Source organism: Aythya marila (assembly GCF_965140915.1).
Source record: "Aythya marila genome assembly, chromosome: 24".
NCBI lineage: Eukaryota > Metazoa > Chordata > Aves > Anseriformes > Anatidae > Aythya > Aythya marila.
The window spans coordinates 5,669,790-5,691,422 of NC_139065.1; the positions used below are offsets into that span (position 1 = coordinate 5,669,790).

Genomic DNA, 21,633 nt, shown 5'->3' on the forward strand with positions numbered 1-21,633 from the left:
GAGGCATCATGCAATGGACCTGAGGTGGAAGAAAAGTGGTTTGCCATGAGGAAGAAGTATTTTAGATGAGATCCCCCTTTTGCAAAAGCTCTCACCGCACTGCCTTCTAGTGAGGTAATACAAATGAGGGATGGCAAATCTGAAACGGTGGTGAACTGAGGAACAACCCAGGTTGAGGCAGTGTTGCAGCGAGACAAGTGCAGGGTTCACCTGTACAGGATTCATCCCCTGCAGTGCCTGTGCTGGTGTATAGTCTGAAACTAGGCACAGACAATGCCAGCTGTGCACAAGAAAAGCCACCACAGGATGAAGGTTGATGGGCCTCAAGACCCCCAGGTCAAGGTGTTTCTCTGGGAGGATGGCAGACCCCTGCCTGCCAGGCTGATGGGGACAGGCCCTGTTAGCTGCTGCCTCACCTTCCTCTGCTCCATGGTTATGGTCATATACCCCAAAAAGCCATTTCTGAGCAGGCACAGCTCTCCTGGCCTTTGGTCCCCTAGGTCACCGGAGACATTCATTGCTTCCCCCATCACAGCCAGCTCTTTGCTGGTGCCCAGGGGGTGAGGGCAGCTCTGGAGCCAGGGCTGTGCCCCCTGCATCTGGGGGCTGCTTCCCCAGTGAAGCTCAAGCAGGGATTCATCAAATCCTTTCATTCTGCTCCCCTGGGCAAAGAACATCCCACAGGGCACAAGCAGTGCTCCTACCATGGGGCAGACAAGTAATTGGATAATTAGCAATCAAGCATTCAAACCGGCCCCAAACCCCTGCTTATCTGGCAGCTCACAGCCCCAGCAGCGAAGCCCTTGGCAGCCTCCTGGGGGAAGGGAAGAAGCTGGGGAAGCTTTGGGGCTGAGACAAATAGCCACCCCCTGCAAAGCTATCTTGCTCTCTAGGGTGAATTGCGCCCTTTCCTCCAGCTGCCCTGGTTTTTTTGTTTGGTTGGTTGGTTGTTTTTTTTTTTTTTTTCTGATCTCAGTGGATTTCAGCTTTCCCAGGTGTGAGGCACCTCTGCCACCACTGACCCTTTTGGCCTGGTGGCCCAAAAAGGAAGCTTCTTCCTGGAAACCTAAAATGGCCTGAGGGCTTTAACGCAGCTCCTGATCCTACCTGCCAGGAGAACCCGACAGAGAGCGAACCAGCAGCCTTCCCAAAGGCCAAAAAAACCCACACTGGAGACCACAGGGGATGCAGACACCCAGGGAATCACAGCAAACGGTGCCGAGGTGCATCGCACCACCCCTGCACCGCTGGGCTCAGCACCCAGAGAACTCCGGGTGTCCCGCAGCCGGAGGGTGCCCCCAGCCGGGCGTGTTCCCCCAAATCCCCCCCCAGGCCCCCCAAGAGCATCCCCTGGGTGCACGGCGCTGCTCAAAGCACTGCCGCAGCCCCTTTCCCACGCTCCGGCCGGGGAGGGCGCCTCTAGAGGGAGCTGAGCTGAGCCCTGCCCGGCTCCGCTTCTGCATCTATGGTCTGGGGTTGGGTTTCTAATTTTTTTTTTTTTTTCGGTCTCTCTTCTTCTTTTCCCTCCTCCTCCCCGGCCCTGCTCGCTTCCTTCCCCCGCGCCGCGCCGCTGCGCTCCGGGGAGGAGGCAGGAAGGGAGCGGCGGGGATGGGGCAGCTCCCCGGAGGGATGTGTTAGGGCTCCCCGGGACCCCCCCGGCCCCCCTGGACCCCGCCGGGAGCCGGTGAGTAGCGGGGACCCCCCCCAGCCTCCGCCGGGATGCTCCTTCCAACTCCCCCCCCTCCCCCCCTGGGCCGGGGCTGCTGAGCGCTGCCGGGGGTTGGGGGGGTTGAAATGCACCGGGGGGACCCTAGGGAGGTGGGAGGGGGTTGGGGGGGGGGGGGGAGGGACAGAGACCCAGGGCCTCATCCTGCACTTTTCTGGTGCGGGAGATTTGAACTACACGGCGTAATGCAGCGGGCAGTGGTCTCCGGGTCAGGGCTGAAAGGTCTCGCTCCGTGCTGAGTGCTGCCCCGAAGAGCAAACATCGCCTCTTTTGGCAATGTTTTCTCCATTTTTTTTGGCGTTTTTCCCCCTCCTCTCTTTTTTTTTTTTTTTTTCTTTTCTCCTCCCCTGTTTCTTCCCTCGTGAGGCCACGGCCGTGACAGCCCTCCCGGCACCCCCATGCTGAGCTTCGGGTGCTGGGAGGCAGGCAGAGGGGTTTTTGGGGGCCATCGGTGACAAGAGCCGTGCCATGCCAGGCTGGGGACCGTGGTGACACCAGGCCAGCTCCATTCCAAGCCGTGACCTCAGCCCTGGGCATCACATGTGTGGCCCCATGGGCTCAGCTGCATGGTTTCCTGCTCAGCACCACCAGGACACGGGGGGGGTGGCTGCAAGGTCCCCATCCCCAACAGCTGTTGCCGTGGGGCTCAAGGGCTGGGTGGGCACAGGAAAGCACAAAACTGGGCGAACTTCCCCCATTTGCTCTCTCCAGGGGAGGAGGGGGCTCTGCACTGAACGAGCAGGGGTTGGGGTCCTCTGGTCCTGCTGCCGCTTGTTTTTTGGTGGGATCGCTGCATGGGCTGGGGGCCAGGCACGTGAAATGCTTCTCCCAGGGGACACTCCATGCATTTCCTGGAACGAGATTTTCATAATGCGTTGGGGGGCTGGGGCTGCTCCCATCCTGTTCCTGCGGGTTCCCTGCCCTCCTGCACCCCACAAATCAGCCTCCCTTGCTGGGCTGGCCCCAGCATTTTCCTGCTGCCTGGGCACTGTCCTTTGGGAGAAAAGCTGGGAGAAGTTGAGCGATGGGCACATCCTGGGGGCACTCAGGAAGCATGTCAGAGACCTTAGAGCAGAGTGAGGGAGGGCGAACCGAGGAACAGTTGAGGCAAAGGTCTTTTTACGAGGGAAGCCTGCAGGAAGGCCGATCCTTTGGCACGTGCTCATTAATAAAGATAAGGCTCCTGTGCCATATCAGAAGTGTTGCTAAATCCACAGCTCAGGTGCTATCTGCTCCTTTTAACCCTTTGTGGCCTCCTACAAGAGCAAAAAGTCAGGGTGGAGGTGAATTGTCCCCTTGCTGAGTTAGACACCGCTCCTAGTGCCCTGCAGCCTCCCCGTGCCTTTGTGTCCCAAGCCCTGGAGGACCTTCATTTTCTGCTGCCTTGGGCTGTCTTTAAGCATCTGGGTGTCGTAATCCTCCTTCACACCCTCCCTGCTCTCTCCTGGCACAGCATTCTCATAACCAAAGGGAATGGGGCAAACCAAAGGGCAGCAACCAGGAAGCAGGAGGAATGAGGGCTCTGGGTACCGGAGGGGTTGGGCTGAGGCACTGGCCCCAGCAGAGGTGGGCGGCCAGCTAGCTCAGAAGTTCATTTAGTTTGCAGGAGTGGGACTTTTGGGTCCCATCTGGCAGTGGGTTGCAGCCCCTCGGCACACGCAGGGGACAGGGATGTGGCCACTGGTCCCAGATGTGCGCAGGAGGGCTGCGGTGCCCCGCAGTGCGAGAGAAGAAAGCGCTGCAAGAAACTATATTAAGAGGGAAACTGAAAATGAAAGTTCCTCTATGGCCCCAGTCGCAGCTTGCAACACTCACTTCCAAAGGCTTTGGCAGACAACAAGTGCGGAGCAACACATGAGTCAGCTGCGGCACAGGCTCCGGAGTTGGGTGTTCCCCCAGACATCCTTCAGATGGAGCAGTCGGAGCCACATCAGAAATTCACAGTTCTTGGTGGCTGAGGTTTGGGCAGAGGCCACGTGAATACGGCCGGCTGCATCAACAGCCCGTGCTGTAAAAGCTCCAGAGGCGATTAAACTCTGGCTGGACGCATCCACGACCAGCACTGTGCTCAGCGCAGCCTTGGGCTGCAGCACTGCGAGGCACGGAATAAATTCCTCCTGCTTTGGTTACTCACAAACAGACAGAGAACTGCTCCCAGTCTGCTCTTGCTTCCCTTTGAAGCCTTCATATGGGAGGTGGGCTGCGACTTCAGCCTCACTGAGTGTGCGTTGGCTGCTCTAGGCGCTCGCCGAGCTGCCCGCACCGTGTCCGTCCCTCCTCTGCTCCAAAGCCTGGCTCCTTGCCGCCCCCGGCCTCCACCACTGGTCCTCAGCATGTTTTCTGCTTTTCCTTGGATGGCGATGTACGAGGTCGGGGAGGAAAAGGGAAATCCTGTCCTCGGAGGCGTGTAGGAAAAAACAGCACCTCCATCTGTGTGTCACCAGGGCTCAGAGTCCCTGGCTGCAGATATGCAAATACGTGAGGGCTTTCGAAGCCAGGCTGATAAACTTTGCATTTCCAGCCCCTCATCCCACCCTGGCTGCATACCTCACTTCACGATCTGTTTTATGATCTCTGTTTTTCTCTTCTGAATAATCAATGTGAGGCTGTAAGCTTGGCCCAGGTGTTGCACTCCTAAGCTTGATGTAGGTGGTTATTTATCTGCAACCCGCACATTTTTTTTCGTGATTTATTTTTGGCCAGAATGTGATTTAAACTTTTGTGTGTCAGTGTGTCCTCACAAATTTAAAGCTGGTGCAAATCAGAAAAACCCACCAGCACAGCCCTATTAGAAGGCCTGGCTGGGGAACATGTACCGGCATGCTGAACAAAAGGCAAGCCACCGCCGTGATCTAACCCCGACCTAAGCAGGCAGCCTCACTTCCTTCTCTGCACAAACCAGGGGTGATGTCAGTGTGATGAGCAGGGGGTAAAAGCAGCTGCTGAGAAATTTGCAGAGCCCTAAACACAGGTATGGTTTTAGGTTGCCTCTGAAGCTCGGGAGCAGTTGGAGATGGACACTTGGTTTAATTTTCTTATTCAGAGAGGAGCTGGGAAGACATGAGGAATGGGAAGTTAGGGAATCTGGGTATAGGAAAAGAGAGACTGGCAGAAATTCTGGAAAACGAGCCAGAGGTGCTTGCAGAGGGGAATTGGCGTTGTTGCTGGGGCAGCTGGCTGTGGTCACAACTTGGTTTGCTCTTGAGCAGTCATGGCCATGGCTCAGGCTGGCTGCAGTGGGAATGCAGTGGCTCAGCACCCGGCAGCCCTGCAGCCCTTGGTGCTGGGGTTTTGCTTTTCTTCCCAGTGTGAAGCTGCTGCAGATGATGCCATTGTTTGGGCTGGAGAAGCACTTTCTGGGTCATGGGACAGCCAGTAGGTTTCCAGCAAGGGTGGGGAAGCGGGGTAGGGCACTGGGTGACTTTCCTATTGTGGCATATTACTGTCTGCAAACATCATGATGGGAAGAGAGGAGAAATCTAGCCAAAGGACTCGGTGTGACCATGAGGGAGCAAGTGCAGGGAAGGGAGGAGCCAGGCTGCTCGTGGAGATAAAAGCAAGCAGTGCTTCTCTGAGCCCTTGACTCAGCCAAAGGGGCCCCGTGATGCTGACCTGAGAGGTGTGGGAAGGAGCAAGAGGTCTCCAGTGTGACTGCTGATGGGCCATACCCTGGCTCACGTCCTGTCTGTCCCCTCTCCAGGTAAAGCTGATCCTCCCTAGCATCTCTGCGATGGCCTCAGGGAACGACGGAGACCCACCGAGGGCCCACAGACGCCAGGGCAGCAATGGGCGCAGACTGTCACAAGAGCTCAATTCAGGTAAAAAGGGGGATGTGCTATTTGGGGCTGGGGCAGGAAGCATATTCATTCAGCTGTGGTTTTCTAGTTTGTTTGCTTGTTTTTTTTTCCTGCTGTGTTTCTTTGAAAAGATGTTTTTTCACTCTTCCAAGGGCTTTGCAGGGCTGGGATAAGAAGTCAGCTCTGTCCATCTATGCAGAACTGAACTCCTGAGTTCACACACTCAGAGCTTTTGGGAGATGCTTGGTGTTGGGCTAGCACAGTGGGCAGCAAGGGGGCTTGCAAAGCATGCAGCAAACAGCATGCAGGGAGCTGCTGAGAGCTGGGGTCTGCTGCCAGCTGGGTGCAGGCATGGAGGTTTGGGCGTGGGGTGAATTGCCCCAGCTGGCTGCTCAATGTGCCACAGGTGCTGGGTGTCATTTACTTTCCCTTCCGCCAACACAAGCGAGCGAAAGGTACTTGAGGTTTAAAGCAGGCAGGAGAACGTGCTGTGCCGAGCGGTTTCAGTCGTGCAGCATCGGCTGCCGGACCAAGTTGGGTCTCTGCTTTGTCAGGGCGGTGACAAAAAGTTTGGGGTCAGGAAGGGCAAGAAGCGGTGCCTCCCGTTCCCCATGCATCCCGAGCCCAGCAGAAGGTGTGATTGCATTGCCTGCTGATGGGTGAAACTGGGATCTGGACCGAAAGGAAGCTGGGAAAAGCCTCAGCTCCCGTTTTGTCCCCGGCTGATAAAATGCCGCTGCACAGTGAGGTGTTCAATTCGGGTGGCTTCTTAACCTGTTTTGCAGGTGGACTTGTAAATAAGGCTGAGTCACCGCTGCTCTGTCAATACTGGAGATTAGAAGTTATAGCTAACTGTTTATGTGTCTGAGTCCAGATCCAGCTCAGAGCTGGTTTATGGGCCTGGTTATGTTGTTTGTATTCTGGTACAGCCCAGGCTCTTCTCCATCTCGGAGTACCATTTGTTCTGGATCCTGCGTGAACACATTAGAGGAGGGAAAAAAAAAACAACAAAACCACAACTGTCCTTCCCTTACCAAAGTCTACAAGGCATAAAAATAAATAAATTAGAACAGTTGTTTACGTATGCTGATTTCCTGTTGAGGCCTATGAGATGCTGATGTGAAAACCTGCGAGAGGATTGGGCCCTGAACTCTAACCACACAGTTTTACAGTCACACTTCCTGTACGTTTGCAAACACTTACTGGCAATACTGGTACCCGTCTGTTTCCCAAAAATCAGGGGTCCACCTGGAATTTGGAGGATCCCTCTGTACCTCTTTGGGAGAAGCCACATGGACTCAGGTGACAGCAAAAATGTGCAGCTTCTAACAACACGTGCTATGGGACTACTGGGTGGAAGAAAGCTTTTGTCACCAGGTATTAAGCCTGGTTTTCATTTAGGGCTTGCTTGCCTTGTTTGTTTGTCTTTGGATGCATAGGGAGCAAAGGGATTTCTCTGCTGGTCAAGGATTTGAGTGTTGTCTTGATCCCTTGTTCTACCAGGCCTTGCTTAGGGCAGGGACAAGATGCTGGTGTTTCTGCGAGGCTGGGTTGCAACCCACGCTTCTTGTATTTTTAGGGTTTTGTAGATGAAGGCAGGAGCCTTGTGGCAGTGTGTGATGAAGAGGAGGAACAATGTAATTCATGAACAGTCACACAAAGGGGAGCAAACATTGCAGGAGGGCTGGGAGGCCCAGCACCAACAGTACTAAGCTGAGCTCAGGAAGTGGAGTTCCTAATTCAGAGAACTAACTCGTTAACCTTGCCCTACTTCATTTCCCATCTGTAAAATGGGGCTGGTGGCACTTCCCTGTTCAGACATGTTGCCAGGGTGTGCGCACAGCTCTGGGAATGGTTGGGATAACTACACTAAGGCTCAGGTCAGGGGGACATCCCATGCCACGGGACATCCCATGGACATGGCTGTCCTCACACCTGCAGGTAGTTGTGCAAAATGCAGCTTACCACCCCTACAGTGAAGAAGGACAAGTGCAAATACTATCTGTGCAGTCACACTTAGCTCCTGTATGGGCCACATTAGCTGGAATCCCAAAGCGCTTTGCTGAGAAAGGTGTAGGTGCTATATCTGCTTCTGCTGCTAGGGAAGTGGACAGAGACTTGGAACAAGGCTCTGTGAGGATGTCTGCTGTGTCAGGGTTGTGCCTGGAAAACCCAGCCATCTGACTCAGAGTTTGCAGTGCTAAACTGGCAACTGCTCTCTTACTCTGATTACCTGGGCTTTCTCATTTGTTTGTGTGCTTAATACTCACATAACAAACTCAGAGAGGTGTACGGCTTGGTCCCTAGTTGTTTATCTTAGCTGTGGACTTGACATCGCATGCGAAAGAAATGATGAATTGATAAATAGTTGCTCAGAGAGGTTAGTCATGCGTCTGTGAGTACCTCCATGTCTTCATCTCCAAGACCACCTGCAAAATGAGTAGGAAAAAAAAGTGACCTGTTTAAGCCCAGGCTCTCAAAGTTTCTGTAGAGCAACTGAAACTGACCGTGCTTTTCTTTGCTCTGGTGCCCCTGCAGGTCCCATCTCCAGCACAAACAGACACTGAGTATTGGATTTCCCTGTTGAACTGCATCTCCCATCAATATGAGATTTCCATTAAAAAAAAAAAAAAGTCATCCTTCTTATGGCTGCACAAGGGAATAGCCCTGCTCTGGAAGTGCCTTATGGCTCCTTTATTCCTGCCTGAAAAGGATGTTCCAAAAAATCACTTCTAAAAACACTGTTGGGCCAGAGCTGATGCCCACCTATCTCAGGCATCCCACCGAGCACGGGGCCCTGCCTCCCTTTGCAGTCCCAGAGATCAGCAAATATGGGACAGGTCTCAGCTTGGGCAGCAAAGTACCCGAGCAAGACCATGCAGTGGCCCCCAGCCCCTGCTGGGGTGGCACCCCCTGAACTAAAGCAGGTTCCTTGACTTCAGTCCAGGATCTGGACCAGAAAATCTCCCTCATAAATAGAGAAATTTCAATCCTAAAACCAATGGTGTTTGCCCAGTAGCTCTGTGTGGTGGCTTTTTGAGGATCTCGCTCCTCTTTTGGGTGGGAAGATATTTTCTGTAAAGAACAGAGCAAGGGGAGTTGCTTTGTCCTTAGCAGATGACTCTGGGGAAGGCAGTTTTTCATTTACCTGTCTGGAAGCTCTGATCTCGAGCGATGCAGGGTTATGCCAGCACGATGCATTTTTAAGCTGATCAGCCTTTGATCCTAGATGCCATTGCTGATGACAGGGGTAGGTTACACAAGGTGCTGCCTGGCCGGGTGGAAGCTAGCTTAACTCCCTTAATGCAGATGCTGCTTGTCCCACACCTGAATTGCAACTGCAACCCCTCAAAGCAAAAACCTCCAGGGACTGTTCTTGATCCCTTGAGCTGTCTTCTCCCTTGGGATCCAGCCGATGTTTCCCAGTTGGATATCAGTCTCTGTGCGGACAGCTACTGTGGTTATTGCCCATCTCCTGAGCTCAAAAGGGACGCTGCCAGGTTGCATCTGTCACTATTGCAGCCTGTAGCAGGGCTGTTAAGTTGTAATGACATCTGAGGGGTGATTTTTTTGAGGCTGATAGTTTTTACCAGCTGCACCCCGGGAGAGAGGAACAGTGAGAAAGAAAGCAGAATCCAAGCGAGGGGCTGCTCTTGAAGCAGGTCTGGCCTGGGTGCTGGGGACCGAGCATGATGGGGTCACCACTCGGCAAAAGGCAAGCGGAGCAGAGTCCTCCCCTGCAGCACGGAGTCTGCCTGATGCCGAGCCCCCTGGTATTGCCCCAGGAGCCCAGAGATGCAGGAGGAGCTCCAGCCTGCTCTGCACTGCTGGTCCTGAGCATCCACGTGGCAAGTCCTGATCCAGAGCCTCGTTCTTCCAGTGGGGGACACCCAGAGGTGGTCCCAGTAGGTGCTGCATTTCAGCATATGGGAGAAAAAGGGGCACATCCTCCTGTCCTCATGTTACTAAAAGTAGTGCCTGGGATAGTTAAAAGCAGGGATTTTTGGGTACGCTTATTTCCTCTTTTGTTCTTGCAGTTTGTTTACTCTGCCTCTCACTGAAACTGTGACTCAGTCAGTTTCGTTTTCTGGTTACTGCTCCCTGCTTGGCTCCTAGTAAGGTTGGATTTGTTTACCGCCAAATAAACCTGCTCCCACAAAACAAAAAACAGTCCCCTGAAAACACAGCCACAGGGGCTTGTCACTTCCCTTCACCTTTATTTACAAAGCCCAAACTCCCTGTAACCCGAGTCTCCGCCCGACAGGTCCTCTGCTGTCCCTGCACCACCCTACCCAGGGCTGGGTCCATCTCCCAGGGGCTGTGCAGGGGCCGTGGAGATGTCACCATCCCGTAGCATCGCTGTGTTTGGAATGCAAGTGGCCAGAAAACCGTGCACACAGGCTGGTGGGTGGATGTGCTGGGATGCCGGGGCCAGGTTTTGGCTGGGTTTGCTGCAACGAGCTGCCCCGCTTGCTGGTGCAGGTTTGCCTGATGGTTGTGTGCTCCCAGTGCACCTTGAAAACCATCACCTAAAGCCGCAGGTCTGCGGGGTCCTGCTGTCCTGCTGCTGCTTTAACTGTGCACAGTGCTTTGCACCTTGTTTGATGTCTGTGAATCTGTGGTGTGCACATGGTATTTCTGTCCCTTACATTTTATGGATGTGCTTGTGGTATTTCGGTCCCCTGTAGGTTTTGCAGATGTGCCATGGTATTTTGGTCCCCTACAGATTTTGTGGATGTGCCTGTGGTATTTCTGTCATGTACATATTTTGTGACTTAGAAAAGAAATTGGGAAGAAGTGCATTAACTGGACTTCAGAGCTGATTCCCCCAAATCCCGGGCTGCTAAACTAGTGCTGTAAATCTGAGTGTTCCTCCAGCCAGAATACATTCCCCGGGCTAGCTGAAACCACGCTCTAATCAGAGACACCCTGTGACAGACCAGGTACTTTCCCCAGGAGCTATGCAGTGCGTGAGATAAGGTATCGGTCACCATGGTACCTTTGGACCGGGACGCCTACTGGGGGCTCCCTGCTCCAGGTCCCAGCCGCAACAAGACCCTTTCCCATCCCCGAGCAGCACAGGGTGCACAGAAGAGGTGCTGCCCTCTTCTCGAAGGATCTGTCCCCACGCCCCACGTGCAGTTCTTGAGCCCAAGCAGCATCCAGATGGCGCAGGTTTGCCGCTGCCACTTGCTCCTGACTCATTTCCTGCCTGAGCTCGGTTTTCGCGCGCACTGTCAGAGCCGGTGACGTGACTGCCTGGGTGCCTGCCCCCGCTGAACCCCAAATAGCTGGCGTGCCAAACCCTGCTTGTTTACGAGAGCAAGGGAAGGAAGCTGCGGCACCCAAACCCAGCACAAGCACCAGCTCACAGCCCAGAGCCTCTCCATGCCCAGGGATCGTTGCCTCCACGTGGGTTCATTAACAAAGCTCAGGGCCTGGGGGTCCGCACACGGCTGTGTTCAAACCCCTCGCTGGGCTGTTTGTCTGCTTGCCAGTGCAAGACAAGGAGCTACCTTTTTGGTGTATGATTTCTGAGTTATTCGAAAAACTCATCTTTCTGTTCCTGCCGGCAGCCCGTGCACAAGGCACAAACCATCCCCTGGCCTCTTCGCTGATGGGTGTAGGTGAGACTGGCAGTGAGCGATTGAATCAGCCAAATTATTATCAGTTATACCAAAATGACCAGTTTAACCTTTGGTCACTGTGTCATTGCTGATGCCACGCAAGGGCACAGTCATGGGTGGCATTTAAATAGAAACAACCCTGCGTTGTTTGCTGAGAGAGGCTTTTCTGCACTGATTGAGCTTTTCTGCCTCTTGGGGTCTGGGTCCAGGATTCCTGAATTTGCCTCTGCTGAACAGTTCCCTTACAGAGAGGTGCTGCCACGTGGGGAGAGCTTGAATGTCAGCAATGTGTGTGGCGATAGTCCTATGTCTGGACAAAAAAAAAGGATCCAAATGTGGCCCGTGCCCCTCCAAGAAACAAGTCTGGCATCGAAATGAGCTTTCTGAGAACTGATCCATGTTGGATTGCTTTTGCGTTACTTTCTGCTGTTCACTTATAGCTGTGAACCCCAACCAGTCCCCTGCAACTGCAAGGGAAGAGGCAAACTTGGCTGCGTTTGTCACGTCCTGGGGACTCCTGAAATGCTGTGCAGACCCCTGGCAGAGGGCTTGGCTGGCTGCTGAGAGCAGCGACCGGCGGAAATGCGAGCACCATTTGGGTGTTCATCCAAGGGAGAGGGGCTGGGGATGAGACGCAGGGCCACAGGGTGAGGGAAAGGATGCAGACTGCGATGGGAGGGCACCGCCAAAGATGCACGTGGAGAAAGGAGATGTTTGAGCAGGCCAGCACAAATTCAGGCTGGAAACGAAGGTGTGATCCCTTTCCAACTTGGGGAAAGTGAGCAGGTGAGCTGCCCCCTCGACTTTTCTTCCCCTTGTCTCTCTCAGAAGACCAGGTGGCTCAGGAAACCGAGGAGGTGTTTCGGAGCTACGCCTTCTACCGCTACCAACAGGAGAGAGAAGAGAGCGGGGAAGAAGTGCCCTTGGACCCGGAGATTGCGGAGATCCAGCAAGAGCTGGGCAGGTAAAACTCAGGCACCAAGTGCACGCACATCCCTCTACCCTGCCCCAGGCCAGGCTCCGTTACAGACCTGCTTCTGGTCTTACTGGGAAGCCTGGCCTGTCTGTTGTAATGCCATTTTTCCCCTGGGCAGTACCGGGAGCCTGGTGGGGAGGCGCCTGGCCATCATCGGCGATGACATTAACAAGCGGTACGACGCTGAGTTTCGCTACATGCTGAAATCCTTGCAGCCCACCAAGGAGAACGCCTACGATTACTTCATCACGATTGCCTCCAGGTAAGGCGCCAGCGCCCTTGGTGCAGGCAGGAAACCTTCTCCTGGAGGAGGGCAGGGATGAAAAGGTCCCACTGGGTGCAGTGCAGCCCATTGAGACCTTGTCCCCCAGCCCAGAGCAGCCACCCCTGCTGCAGCACACAGACTCTGTTGGTTCAAACTCCATCCACATCCCTGCCTTGAGCTTTGTCCAAGCTCACCATGAAGGCTCCTGCGTTTTCTGCCTCTGCTCATGCTCCTGCTGGCACAGTCTTCACACATTATCCCCTCGGCCATGCAGCGGTGGTCCTTGTTCAAGCTGTCTGGGGGCAGAAAGTCTGGGGAAAGTGGCTGGGAAGTGGGGCCAAGCAAACGTCCCAGCTCCCATTCAGGTGTACAACCAGCCCCGGACCAAGGCATAGCTGCTGCTGGTCCCAGCACTGCCTGGCTGGTGGCTGGAAGTCCTGGAGGGCCAAGCTTTTGAAGGGCACAAAGAAAACACAGCCCTGGGGAAGGGCAGACGCTTGCTGCCCATGGTGGTGTCCGGTTGGAGCAGGATGGGGCTGGCTCCAGATGTTGGGATGCCCCAAAAGCCTGCAGCTGTCTGGTGCAGGCAACGCGTGCCCAGCTTTCCCACTTCAAGCACAGCAACGGGATGAGGACTGAGATGCAAACAGCTGGATAACTTTTTGCCCTGACTGCACCAGATGCAGGCTCGTGTCTATGTCCTGAGGCACCTTACTCTGCAGCATTACGCCGGCTCCACCGAGGTGGCTGCAGATGCTCCAACTGTGCCTTGAGGGGCTCAGTCCTCACCCCTCTCCCTGCATTTTGTCCATAGGAAAACCAAGACCCCGTGCACATTTAAGGGTTTGCCCAGGGTCCTGCAGAAGACCCCTGACAGGGCTTTTCTGGGTTCTGGCCCCGGGCTCTGGCAGCTCCTGTGGTGCAGACCCGTCCCCGTACACCCTCTGCTCGGTGTGTGTTGTCTAACTGCCTCTCTTCTGTCCTCTTCCTGCTCCCCTCTCCTTGGGAAGCCAAGCTGCGCTGTTTTCACCGCTTTGCCACCCTGAGGCGGTTAACGCACCGCAAACAGGTAAATTAACCTCTGTCCCTCTCTCTGTGCTACCTGTGTCCTCGTGGTTCCTTCCCTCGTGGTTCCTTCCCTCGCCCTCTGCGACCGGCTCTGCAGAGAGGAGAGCTCCCTTCAGCTGTGCAGGGACAGCTGGGGCAGCACCAGGTTAAAACGCAGCACTAACTTTTCTTTTTCCCCTTCTTATTTTTTTCTTTATTTATTTTTGATTTTATTTTTCTTTTCCTACTTGCTTACCTTGCTGGAAAACAAGAAAAAAAAACATCTAGGTAAATCAGTGCCAAACCTGCACATGGCAGATTTGTGCCCACAGCAGCTGAAACTGGAATCAGGAACACTAGGACACAACTTAGATGTATTTTGGAGCCCCACAGCCCTTGGGAGCATCAGCTGAAGGCGAGGTCAGCTGTAGGTCTGGGAGGGGTGTGTGCAGGAAAAGGGAAAATCCTGTTCCTTCTGCCTGGGATGCTGTGGCGTACTTGGGCTGCTGTTCCTGCTCCCAGCTGCATGTACAGCAGCTTCGAAGCTTGCTGCAGCCTACAGCCAACTTAAAGTGGCACCTGCTCCAGCTTGCTGGGGTTAACACCCTGGCTTGTGAAAACCCAGGTAGCTCAGGAGCTTCTTCACAGGAGCCAGCATACCCTTGTATTTGGTTACAGACCTGAGGGAACGATGGAATGGACAGGAGGGTGGCAGGACAGCCACAGCCATCCCAAGGTGGAATCAGTTCAGCAATTCAGAGCCTGTAGCTGTGTGTGCAGGGTTTGGAAGCTTCCTTTTTTTCCTACAACATCCCCAATCCACCTGGCTAGGGTGTCTGTGTCAGTGTCTGTGGCCGAGGCTGTGGTTGCTCTGCTCTGAAAGCACGTCAGGTTATTGGTGGCCATGTGTTGCTTGGCCACAAAATCACGGCTTTGCCCAGGCGGCAGGGATGCGCCTCAAGGACTAGGGAGGCAAGCCAGCCTCAGCAGTTTTTGGGGGCGATTTAACCAAACCTATCGGCTTCGTTTCAGCCTGTTTGAAAGCGGCATTAACTGGGGCCGGGTGATCGCACTGCTGGGCTTCGGCTACTGCATGGCCATCCACGTCTACCAGCACGGCATAACAGGCTTCCTCCGCCGCATCGCCCGCTACGTGACGGAGTTCATGCTGCGCAACCGCATCGCCCAGTGGATCGCCCAGCAGGGAGGATGGGTGAGCCAGGGGGGTCACGGCTTGTGCCCTGGGGGACCTGGGGGGCAAGGGGAGGCTGATGGGCTCCAAGGTGCAGCTGAGGTTGGTGGGGCCGGCAGCGTGGGCAGAGCAGGAGGCCGGCCCAGGCAGGGTGCAGGCAGGTCTAACTCCCCCTGCTAACTCTCTGTTTCCCGTCAGGTGGCTGCACTCGATCTGGACAATGTTTACATGAAGTACATGCTGGCGGTGGTGGCCCTGGTGATGGTGGGGCATTTAGTGGTACGACGCTTCTTCAGGCCCTGACCAACGTGGGGGCAGAGACTGGGGGGTCCGGCCAAGCTCTCTCTCAAACCTCTGTCCTGCATTGACGTCTCCCAGGAGAGGGGGGCGATTTGAGGAACCTCTGGGGGGGAGAGAGCACAGCTTGGACCCGTGACCCTCCCGCTGCAGGATGTAGGGTCTCTGCCACCTGCAGCGATGCCACCAGGAGCTACAGAGAGAGGCAGCAGGGGGGGAAGGTTTGACTTTGTTGGCTGCTTTAAGCCTCACTGCTGAGGACGGAGCATCGCCGTGACCCCAGTAGCCCACAACAGGGAGGCAGGAAAACAGGCTCCTCTGGAGGAACAAAAGCATTGTTGCGATAATGCCGGCGTGGGCGTATCTGTGCATGTGTCTTGTGTCTCTTCCACTCTGTGCTGTTCCTAAGACACTCTATGGGGTAGGCACAGAGCTCCCCCATTGCTGCTGGCTCTAGCCCAGACTTGCATTCGAAGAGGGATTCCAGCCTTGGTTGCTCCAAGCATTGGTTGTAAGTCCCTGAAGGGGTGAGCCAGTGTTAGAAAGCCATGTGGTGCTTGCTTTCACCTTCTCCGTGCTCCTAAGCCCAAATACTTGAGCTTTCCCTTTCCTTTTAGCAAGCAACCCCTTCCCATTTTTAAAGGAACATGGTGACTGGAGCACAACCTATTATCTGACAATCGATGGCAGCAGCCAGCAGTGCTGGCACAGGCAGACTTCCCCTGCCCCAGCCCAGAGCCCAAACCTGCAGCATCCCATGGCTGATGCTGGTCCCAGGGCCGCAGTCGTGCCTCACTGCCTGTACCCCAGCCATTGCAGGAGTTCAGAGGCCGCATGCCAGCAGGCCTTGGGAAGCGGCAGGTTTCCAAACACTAAAAAGCTGTGGGGTGGTGACTTGGGAGTGTGCAGGCAGCCTGCCCTCCCTCCAGTCTGCTGGCTGCTTCCATCCAGCACACTGCACGGTGGCACGTGAGCAGCCCCAGTACGACCAGTTGGTTCCCTTGCTCTCACTGGGAGGCACTGGTTGCATCTCACCCCTGCACAGGCTCTTTGTTATGTCCTCTTTGAGCTAGGGCTGCCACGTCAGGGCTGTGGGGACAGCAGGGTACAGCACGCTGCCCTGGTAACCCATGGCTTTTTCAGCAAAGGATTTGACCTTGTTCTTGACTAATGCTTGAACATGAGTTTTGGGGGAGGCAGGGACCCAAGCAGGTGCCGCTCGATCTCCAATCTTTCTGACTTTTGCAAAATAGGGAGAGCATTCCAGTGCAGATTGCATGGTTTAGTTCCATCTGTTCTTTTTACTCCAGGTGACTATAAGGCTTGAAACTGTGACTGGCCCTGTCTGAGCCATTCCAGCATCACTGAGCTCCTAGAGCAGCTCAGCCAGCTGGGGGAGGGAGCCAGGAGGACCTTGGAGGTAGGAAATGAGCCATGGACCCGTGCCTGAGCTCCTCTCCTGTCACAGAGGGACCCCAGGGCTGGAGCAGCACCACAGGCATAAGCAGCCTGAGCCCTCTACCCACTGGGGCTGCCCCCCAATGGCAGGACCTCGCCTGGCTTTGCTACAGCAAAACGGGCTGGGGGACCACGACTGCCCTTGCTCTGGCTCATCCCCTTGGCAGGGGGGTCACGGTGGCAGGGCAGAGCCCAGCTCACCCACAGCCCTGCCTAGGGTCACTGGGGTGGGCAAACTGGGGGCAGAGGGAGCAGCCCTTCTGCCCCACTGTACCAAAGGTGTTCCTGGCAGACACCTGGCTGTCGTGTTTTTAAAACCTTCCTCTATCACCTCACCGTGTCATTACTTCCTACCTTTGTCTTCAGGTGGATTTTTTCCTCAATGTCTCTCCCTTGGGATTTTGTGTCCTGTCAAAGCACAGACAGAGGACACCTGGCAGCCTTCCTCCTTGCAGCTTAGCGCAGGACCAGCCATAACTTCGTATCACTTATGTCCCTCAAGTTCCTTTTCTTTTTTTAACGAAAGAATAGCAAACTCTTTGGCCTCTCTCCATATCAGTCTTTCTGTGCCCATCACTTTCTGCAGTATCCCAATCCCTGGTGGAGTGTCCTGGACTGTACTCCCTAAAAAGGCATTAAAATATTTACTATAATATTCTTCCGCTATATATCTGTTTGGGTTGCTTTCTTTGTAATATGTATGTACTGAGCAGCACAAGCCTGCAGTGGTTTGTCTGTGCCCAGGTTTTGCAGCTGTGCTGATGCTCTGTGAGCAGCTTGACCCCCCTGTAGTTTATCTGTCCCCTTGCAAGTGCACTTCTTTGCATTTATCCACACACAGCTTCATTTACCATCCTGCCACCTGTTCAATTGTCTTGAGCAGATCTCGAGATTTCCTGACTCTTCTCTGGCATGAACCACTCTGAACAACCTAGTGTTATCATCTGCAGTTTCCTCTCCGCCAGCTTACCTTCTTTTTCTGGGTGAAAACACCACCAGATGGAGCTTTTTTGCCACAGCGAAAATGAACTGATAATTGTTATTTTCCTTTTCTCTTAATCAGTCACGTTATTGATCTGCCACAGTCCTCTAGTTGTCTGATTTGGTTATGTCTCCAGCAGGACTTTTTCCAGAGGGCCTTGGAAAGAAAACAGTACATCAACTTTTATTCACTACTTTACTGACACACTCCAAGAACTCTAACAGATTGGAGTACTTCTGCTAGTACAGAAAGTCATGCTGCTTGTAATTTATTCTCATCTTCCAGAGAAGGGGTTTCACCCTGCAAACCACATTCAGATGTAGGGCCATTTAAATAAAGGTAATTTTTCAGCTTTATGGTAGACGATCAAGCCTTAGTAAAGTCTGTGATACCAGGACTGAGAAGGGAACTTCTGATGTAGGTGCTGTACAAAGGGAAGTTTCCGTTTTAGCTATTTCCTCAGGGGATTTGCAGGGAGGATTGCCTCAGGGTATCAGCACGTCGTCTCGCTCTGCTCTCACCTCTCCCAGCTTTCCTGGCACCATGGCTGAGCAGACAGGCTCAAAGTGGGAACGTGAATGGGTGGCTGCTCTGTAGTACTGCGTCCCGTCACTGGATGGCCACAGCACTGCAGCCACAGCCACCTGGGTGCTGAACTCCCACAGGGGGAAAATCCTGCTTCCAGGCCCCCTCTTTGGCCAGGTGACCGGTGGTTTGTGCCCCCAGAGCTGCGCCGCACACCGGGCCCTGGCACGCAGCAAGGGCAGACATGACTGGGCCGGGGCCTGACCGCTGCTGGGAGCAGGATGGGCTGGGGCTGCTGGACCCAAGGCAGAATAAGGTGAGAAGGCTTTGTCCTCCCCAGCAGATGCTCTTTGCAGGGCCGGTGGGCTCTCTGAAGAGCTGCAGCAGGAATCTACCTCAAAGTCCCACAAGGCAGGGTTCAGGGAAGGGCCTGGCTGAGGCACCGCAGGGCACCTGGGCTACGTGCAGGCAGCTTTAGCTCAGGCTGGAAGTGTCAGGAGCCCTTTTTACCAAAATGTGCATCCCTACTACAGAAGTAAGAGCTCTAAGGAAGAAAAAATAAATAAATAAATAAAAATAAAATAAAAAAAAAAAAGAAATCTCAAAATAACCCCAAATGTTCCCTGAAAGGTTGAATCAATCAGTTCCTTCTGGAAGGATAAAGACCTGATCAATATTTTTAAGCAGTGTAAGCTGTGTTTAAACAGCAACCCAGCCACGTGTGATACCCTGTATGAAAAGAAGCCCACGTAATGCACTGGTTGGCAGGCTCTCCCTGTTGTCACCTTCCTAGCCACTATGGTGCTATTGGGGCGTGGCTGCCCCCAAAGCTTTGGTTTCTTCCCCAGTGAGCAAGGGAAGCAGGGAGAGGAAACCCTCAGCTGGAAAAGAAAGGCAGGAGAGCAGAAGGCTCAGCTCTGGTTGCTCACAAGGAGGGGATTGTTCACTGGCTCAAACGGGTGAGAAGGAAAGTTTCAGCCCCTGTCAAAGACACCTGAATTGCTACAGGGTTTGGTGGTGACATAGCAGCTGGAGCAGATGTGGCATTTGTCTAGCAGTGACCCAAGCCAGGGCTGTATTTCGGGAAGGTCTGGCTCTCTGTGATACCTGTACTGGCTGGCACCTGTGCCTGCCTGACTCTATACTGGGTAGGGAAAGGAACTGAAGGCTCCTGCTGCTTCCCTTCTCCACCCAGCCCCAGGATCTGTTACATGGGATCGTTTCAGCATCGTGGTGCCCGGTGAAGGCTTAGGTGCACCCTAGAAGCAGCAACGAGGGTTGCAGGCAGTGGTTCCAGCCCCCAGGGCTGGAGGTGTTGGAAACGGGTGTGAGCCAGGGCTGCTGATCAAGGTCAAGGCCACATGCTCCATGATGCTGTTCCCAGTCCCTCTCTGTTGGGTCCCTGCACATGAAGGATTTCAGAGAGGAAATTGGGGCTTTTCTGGTGGGTATTTCTTTTGTGCCAGAGGCAGCCCAGAGGAGGTGCTAAGTGACACAGAGTTGCCCAGACAGAAAATTCTTCCTTCAATTTGAAGTGTGTGTTTGTGGGTGGGCAGGGAGATTTAACTTGTATTGGTAATAATGGGTCTGTAAAAAGGGGGTGAGAAGCTGGAGGAAGAGCATCTCATTTAATGAGTTTAATCTGAGGGCATGGTGTATTCCCCCTCCACCCCAGCTCTTTTCTCCTGAATGGAGGAAGCTGCCTGAGCTATCAGTTTGCTTGTCAGCACATCCCCTCACTTGTGGCTGTTCCTCATGCTGTGAGCCAACAGCCCAAACCCTCCCTGCCAAACGCAGGGAACAGCAGGGTTCAGGCTCCGAGGACCGCTGCCCCAGAGAGACCAGTGTCTTTGCGGTCAGGACTGGTGGCAGCCTTCTGTGAAGCTCTGTGTGATAGGTTTATGCATATACTTGAAGCCACGCTGTCTCTATTCACTCTTCCTCGCCTTTCTGGCAGCAGCATAGCACACGATGCTCCACACAGCTCCCTCCCCAGCTCCTTTCTGTACCCCTCCAGGAAGCCCTGCTCAGGAAGAAGACGGGGTACATGATGGAGCAGAAAAGCATGCCTTGCACTGACTCTGGAGGGGTGGGAAAGGGCTGGTGAACACCTTTTCTTTCCAGTGGGAGGAGGAGGAGGAGGAGGAGAGGGAGGAGGCAGGCCACAGGTTGTGCCAGGGGCAGCCAGAAGGAGCTGCCTGCAGACCAGACCAGGTTTAAAGGACAGACAAAGGGGCTGTGTGGAACATGGTGGCTTGCTTTTACCACAAAAGCATTTCTTTCACAAATATTCTGTTTTAAAGTGATGTAATATATATATATATATTTGAAAATAAAAAAAAAGGTACATGCAGCGCTTTCTAGATGTGTTGATTTTTTTTTTCCTGGAAGATGTACTCCTTTCATTGTGCATTTTAGGTTCCTTTGCAAAAATTTGCAAGAGCTATTCAGTCGCAGGCTCAGTTTCCCCATTAGTTTAGGGAGATCAGGCCTTCTTGTATGTTTTCTAGCATAAAGAGCTAGGTGGGGAGGGGAACGTGCTTCTGAACCTCACTTTGCCGTCCAAGGCAGTGCCATCAGAGCAGGTGCTGCAGGGATGAAGGAGACAGCAGCAGTAATCGTCTGTCTGATCAGCCCCTTGGCCTGCCCAGAAGTTAAGGATCTTATCTCTGATGTGTCCACACCTCAAGAAGCAATAAGGATAGGAAATTGCTAGAGAAAAATCCATTACAGAGGCGTACAGCAGGGTTCTCGGCTGCTGTAAAACACTCTGGGAAGTGAAAGGAAACTGATGTTCTTATCAGAAGTGTCCAACACCGCTGAGACTGGGAGGTGCTACCACCTTCACAGAGCAGTCACAGCGCTGAGCACACAGCAGAAGCTGGCACAAAGATGCCCCAAGGAAACTGGGGCATGAGCACTCCTGCAACAGCCACCATCCTGGGCAGCCCTTCCCAAACACCAGCCCAGATCCCCAGGCTCTGCCACATTTACCCGCTCTCTTTCCACACCCCAAGGCAGCACACAGGCTCATACTCAGCTGTCCTCAACCATTCTCTTCCCTACGTTGCTCCCTTTGGCCCTGAGATGGATCTTGCTAGCTTACCCACTTCCCACACCTCCCCGGGCCAGCCTGGATGCCAGCTTCCCGCAGCTATCCTTACTGGTACTGGGGGGCTCCAGCAATACCTTCATGGGGTAAAAGAAGCAGGCATTAGGAGATACACTGCTTTAACACCACCACCACCTGGGGTGGGACAGGTGGGACTGTGTACAGTGTTAAAAAGCTCCAGCTTCAGTAATGAGCACTAACACATCCCCCTTGTGCTTACTGCCACCTGGTTGCCACTTCTGCCCTTACCTTCCCACCCCCAGAGCAGGGCACACAGCATCATTATGGCCCTGGTGCTGGGGGCTCTGATTGTGATGGGACACACGGAGCCCAGGCAGGTGCTGGTGGCTGCAGAGGAGCAGGGGAGATGTCCCCATCTCCATCAGTCCTTGCTGATGAACACAGAACATCCTTCCAGATCCCTATCCCCAACCTTGACAAGCATCTGGTTTCTGGTTCAGAAAAGGCTGGAGGTAGGTGATGGCAGGATATATGGCCACTGTAGGACTCTGGGGTAGCAGAGGTGACTTAAAACAGGAGCAGTTCTGCTTTGTCAGCAGGCAGAACAGCACAGCAGTTGTCTTTCAGCCCACTTAGCAATGAATCTAAGTGACTCAACAGCTCCCATC

At 53.9% G+C, this 21,633-nt stretch overlaps 1 protein-coding gene across 3 annotated transcripts; it reads left to right on the forward strand.

Annotated features, from left to right (window-relative positions):
- Positions 1-1,182: 1,182 nt before the first annotated feature.
- Positions 1,183-20,239, forward strand: BAK1 (BCL2 antagonist/killer 1). 3 transcript variants are annotated; one of them, XM_082778241.1, is made up of 6 exons: positions 1,186-1,684; positions 5,427-5,544; positions 11,982-12,114; positions 12,245-12,388; positions 14,471-14,651; positions 14,829-20,239. In XM_082778241.1, the coding sequence occupies exons 1-6, from the start codon at positions 1,466-1,468 to the stop codon at positions 14,931-14,933; spliced, it is 900 nt and encodes a 299-aa protein (XP_082634367.1). In that variant the 5' UTR covers positions 1,186-1,465; the 3' UTR covers positions 14,934-20,239. The 3 variants fall into 3 exon arrangements, with proteins under 3 accessions (XP_082634368.1, XP_082634367.1, XP_082634366.1); XM_082778240.1 differs by having other exon boundaries at positions 1,191-1,684; positions 11,979-12,114; XM_082778242.1 differs by lacking the exons at positions 14,471-14,651; positions 14,829-20,239 and adding an exon at positions 13,402-13,886 and having other exon boundaries at positions 1,183-1,684; positions 11,979-12,114.
- The last annotated feature ends 1,394 nt before the right edge of the window (positions 20,240-21,633 follow it).

Excerpts from the sequence above, each read along its gene's own strand:
- BAK1 (XM_082778240.1), top strand. The coding sequence starts at position 1,466 with ATGGTCTGGGGTTGGGTTTCTAATTTTTTTTTTTTTTTCGGTCTCTCT. Across the intron at positions 12,389-14,470 it reads TTCATCACGATTGCCTCCAG|CCTGTTTGAAAGCGGCATTA; the intron begins GTAAGGCGCCAG and ends GCTTCGTTTCAG. Across the intron at positions 14,652-14,828 it reads TCGCCCAGCAGGGAGGATGG|GTGGCTGCACTCGATCTGGA; the intron begins GTGAGCCAGGGG and ends GTTTCCCGTCAG.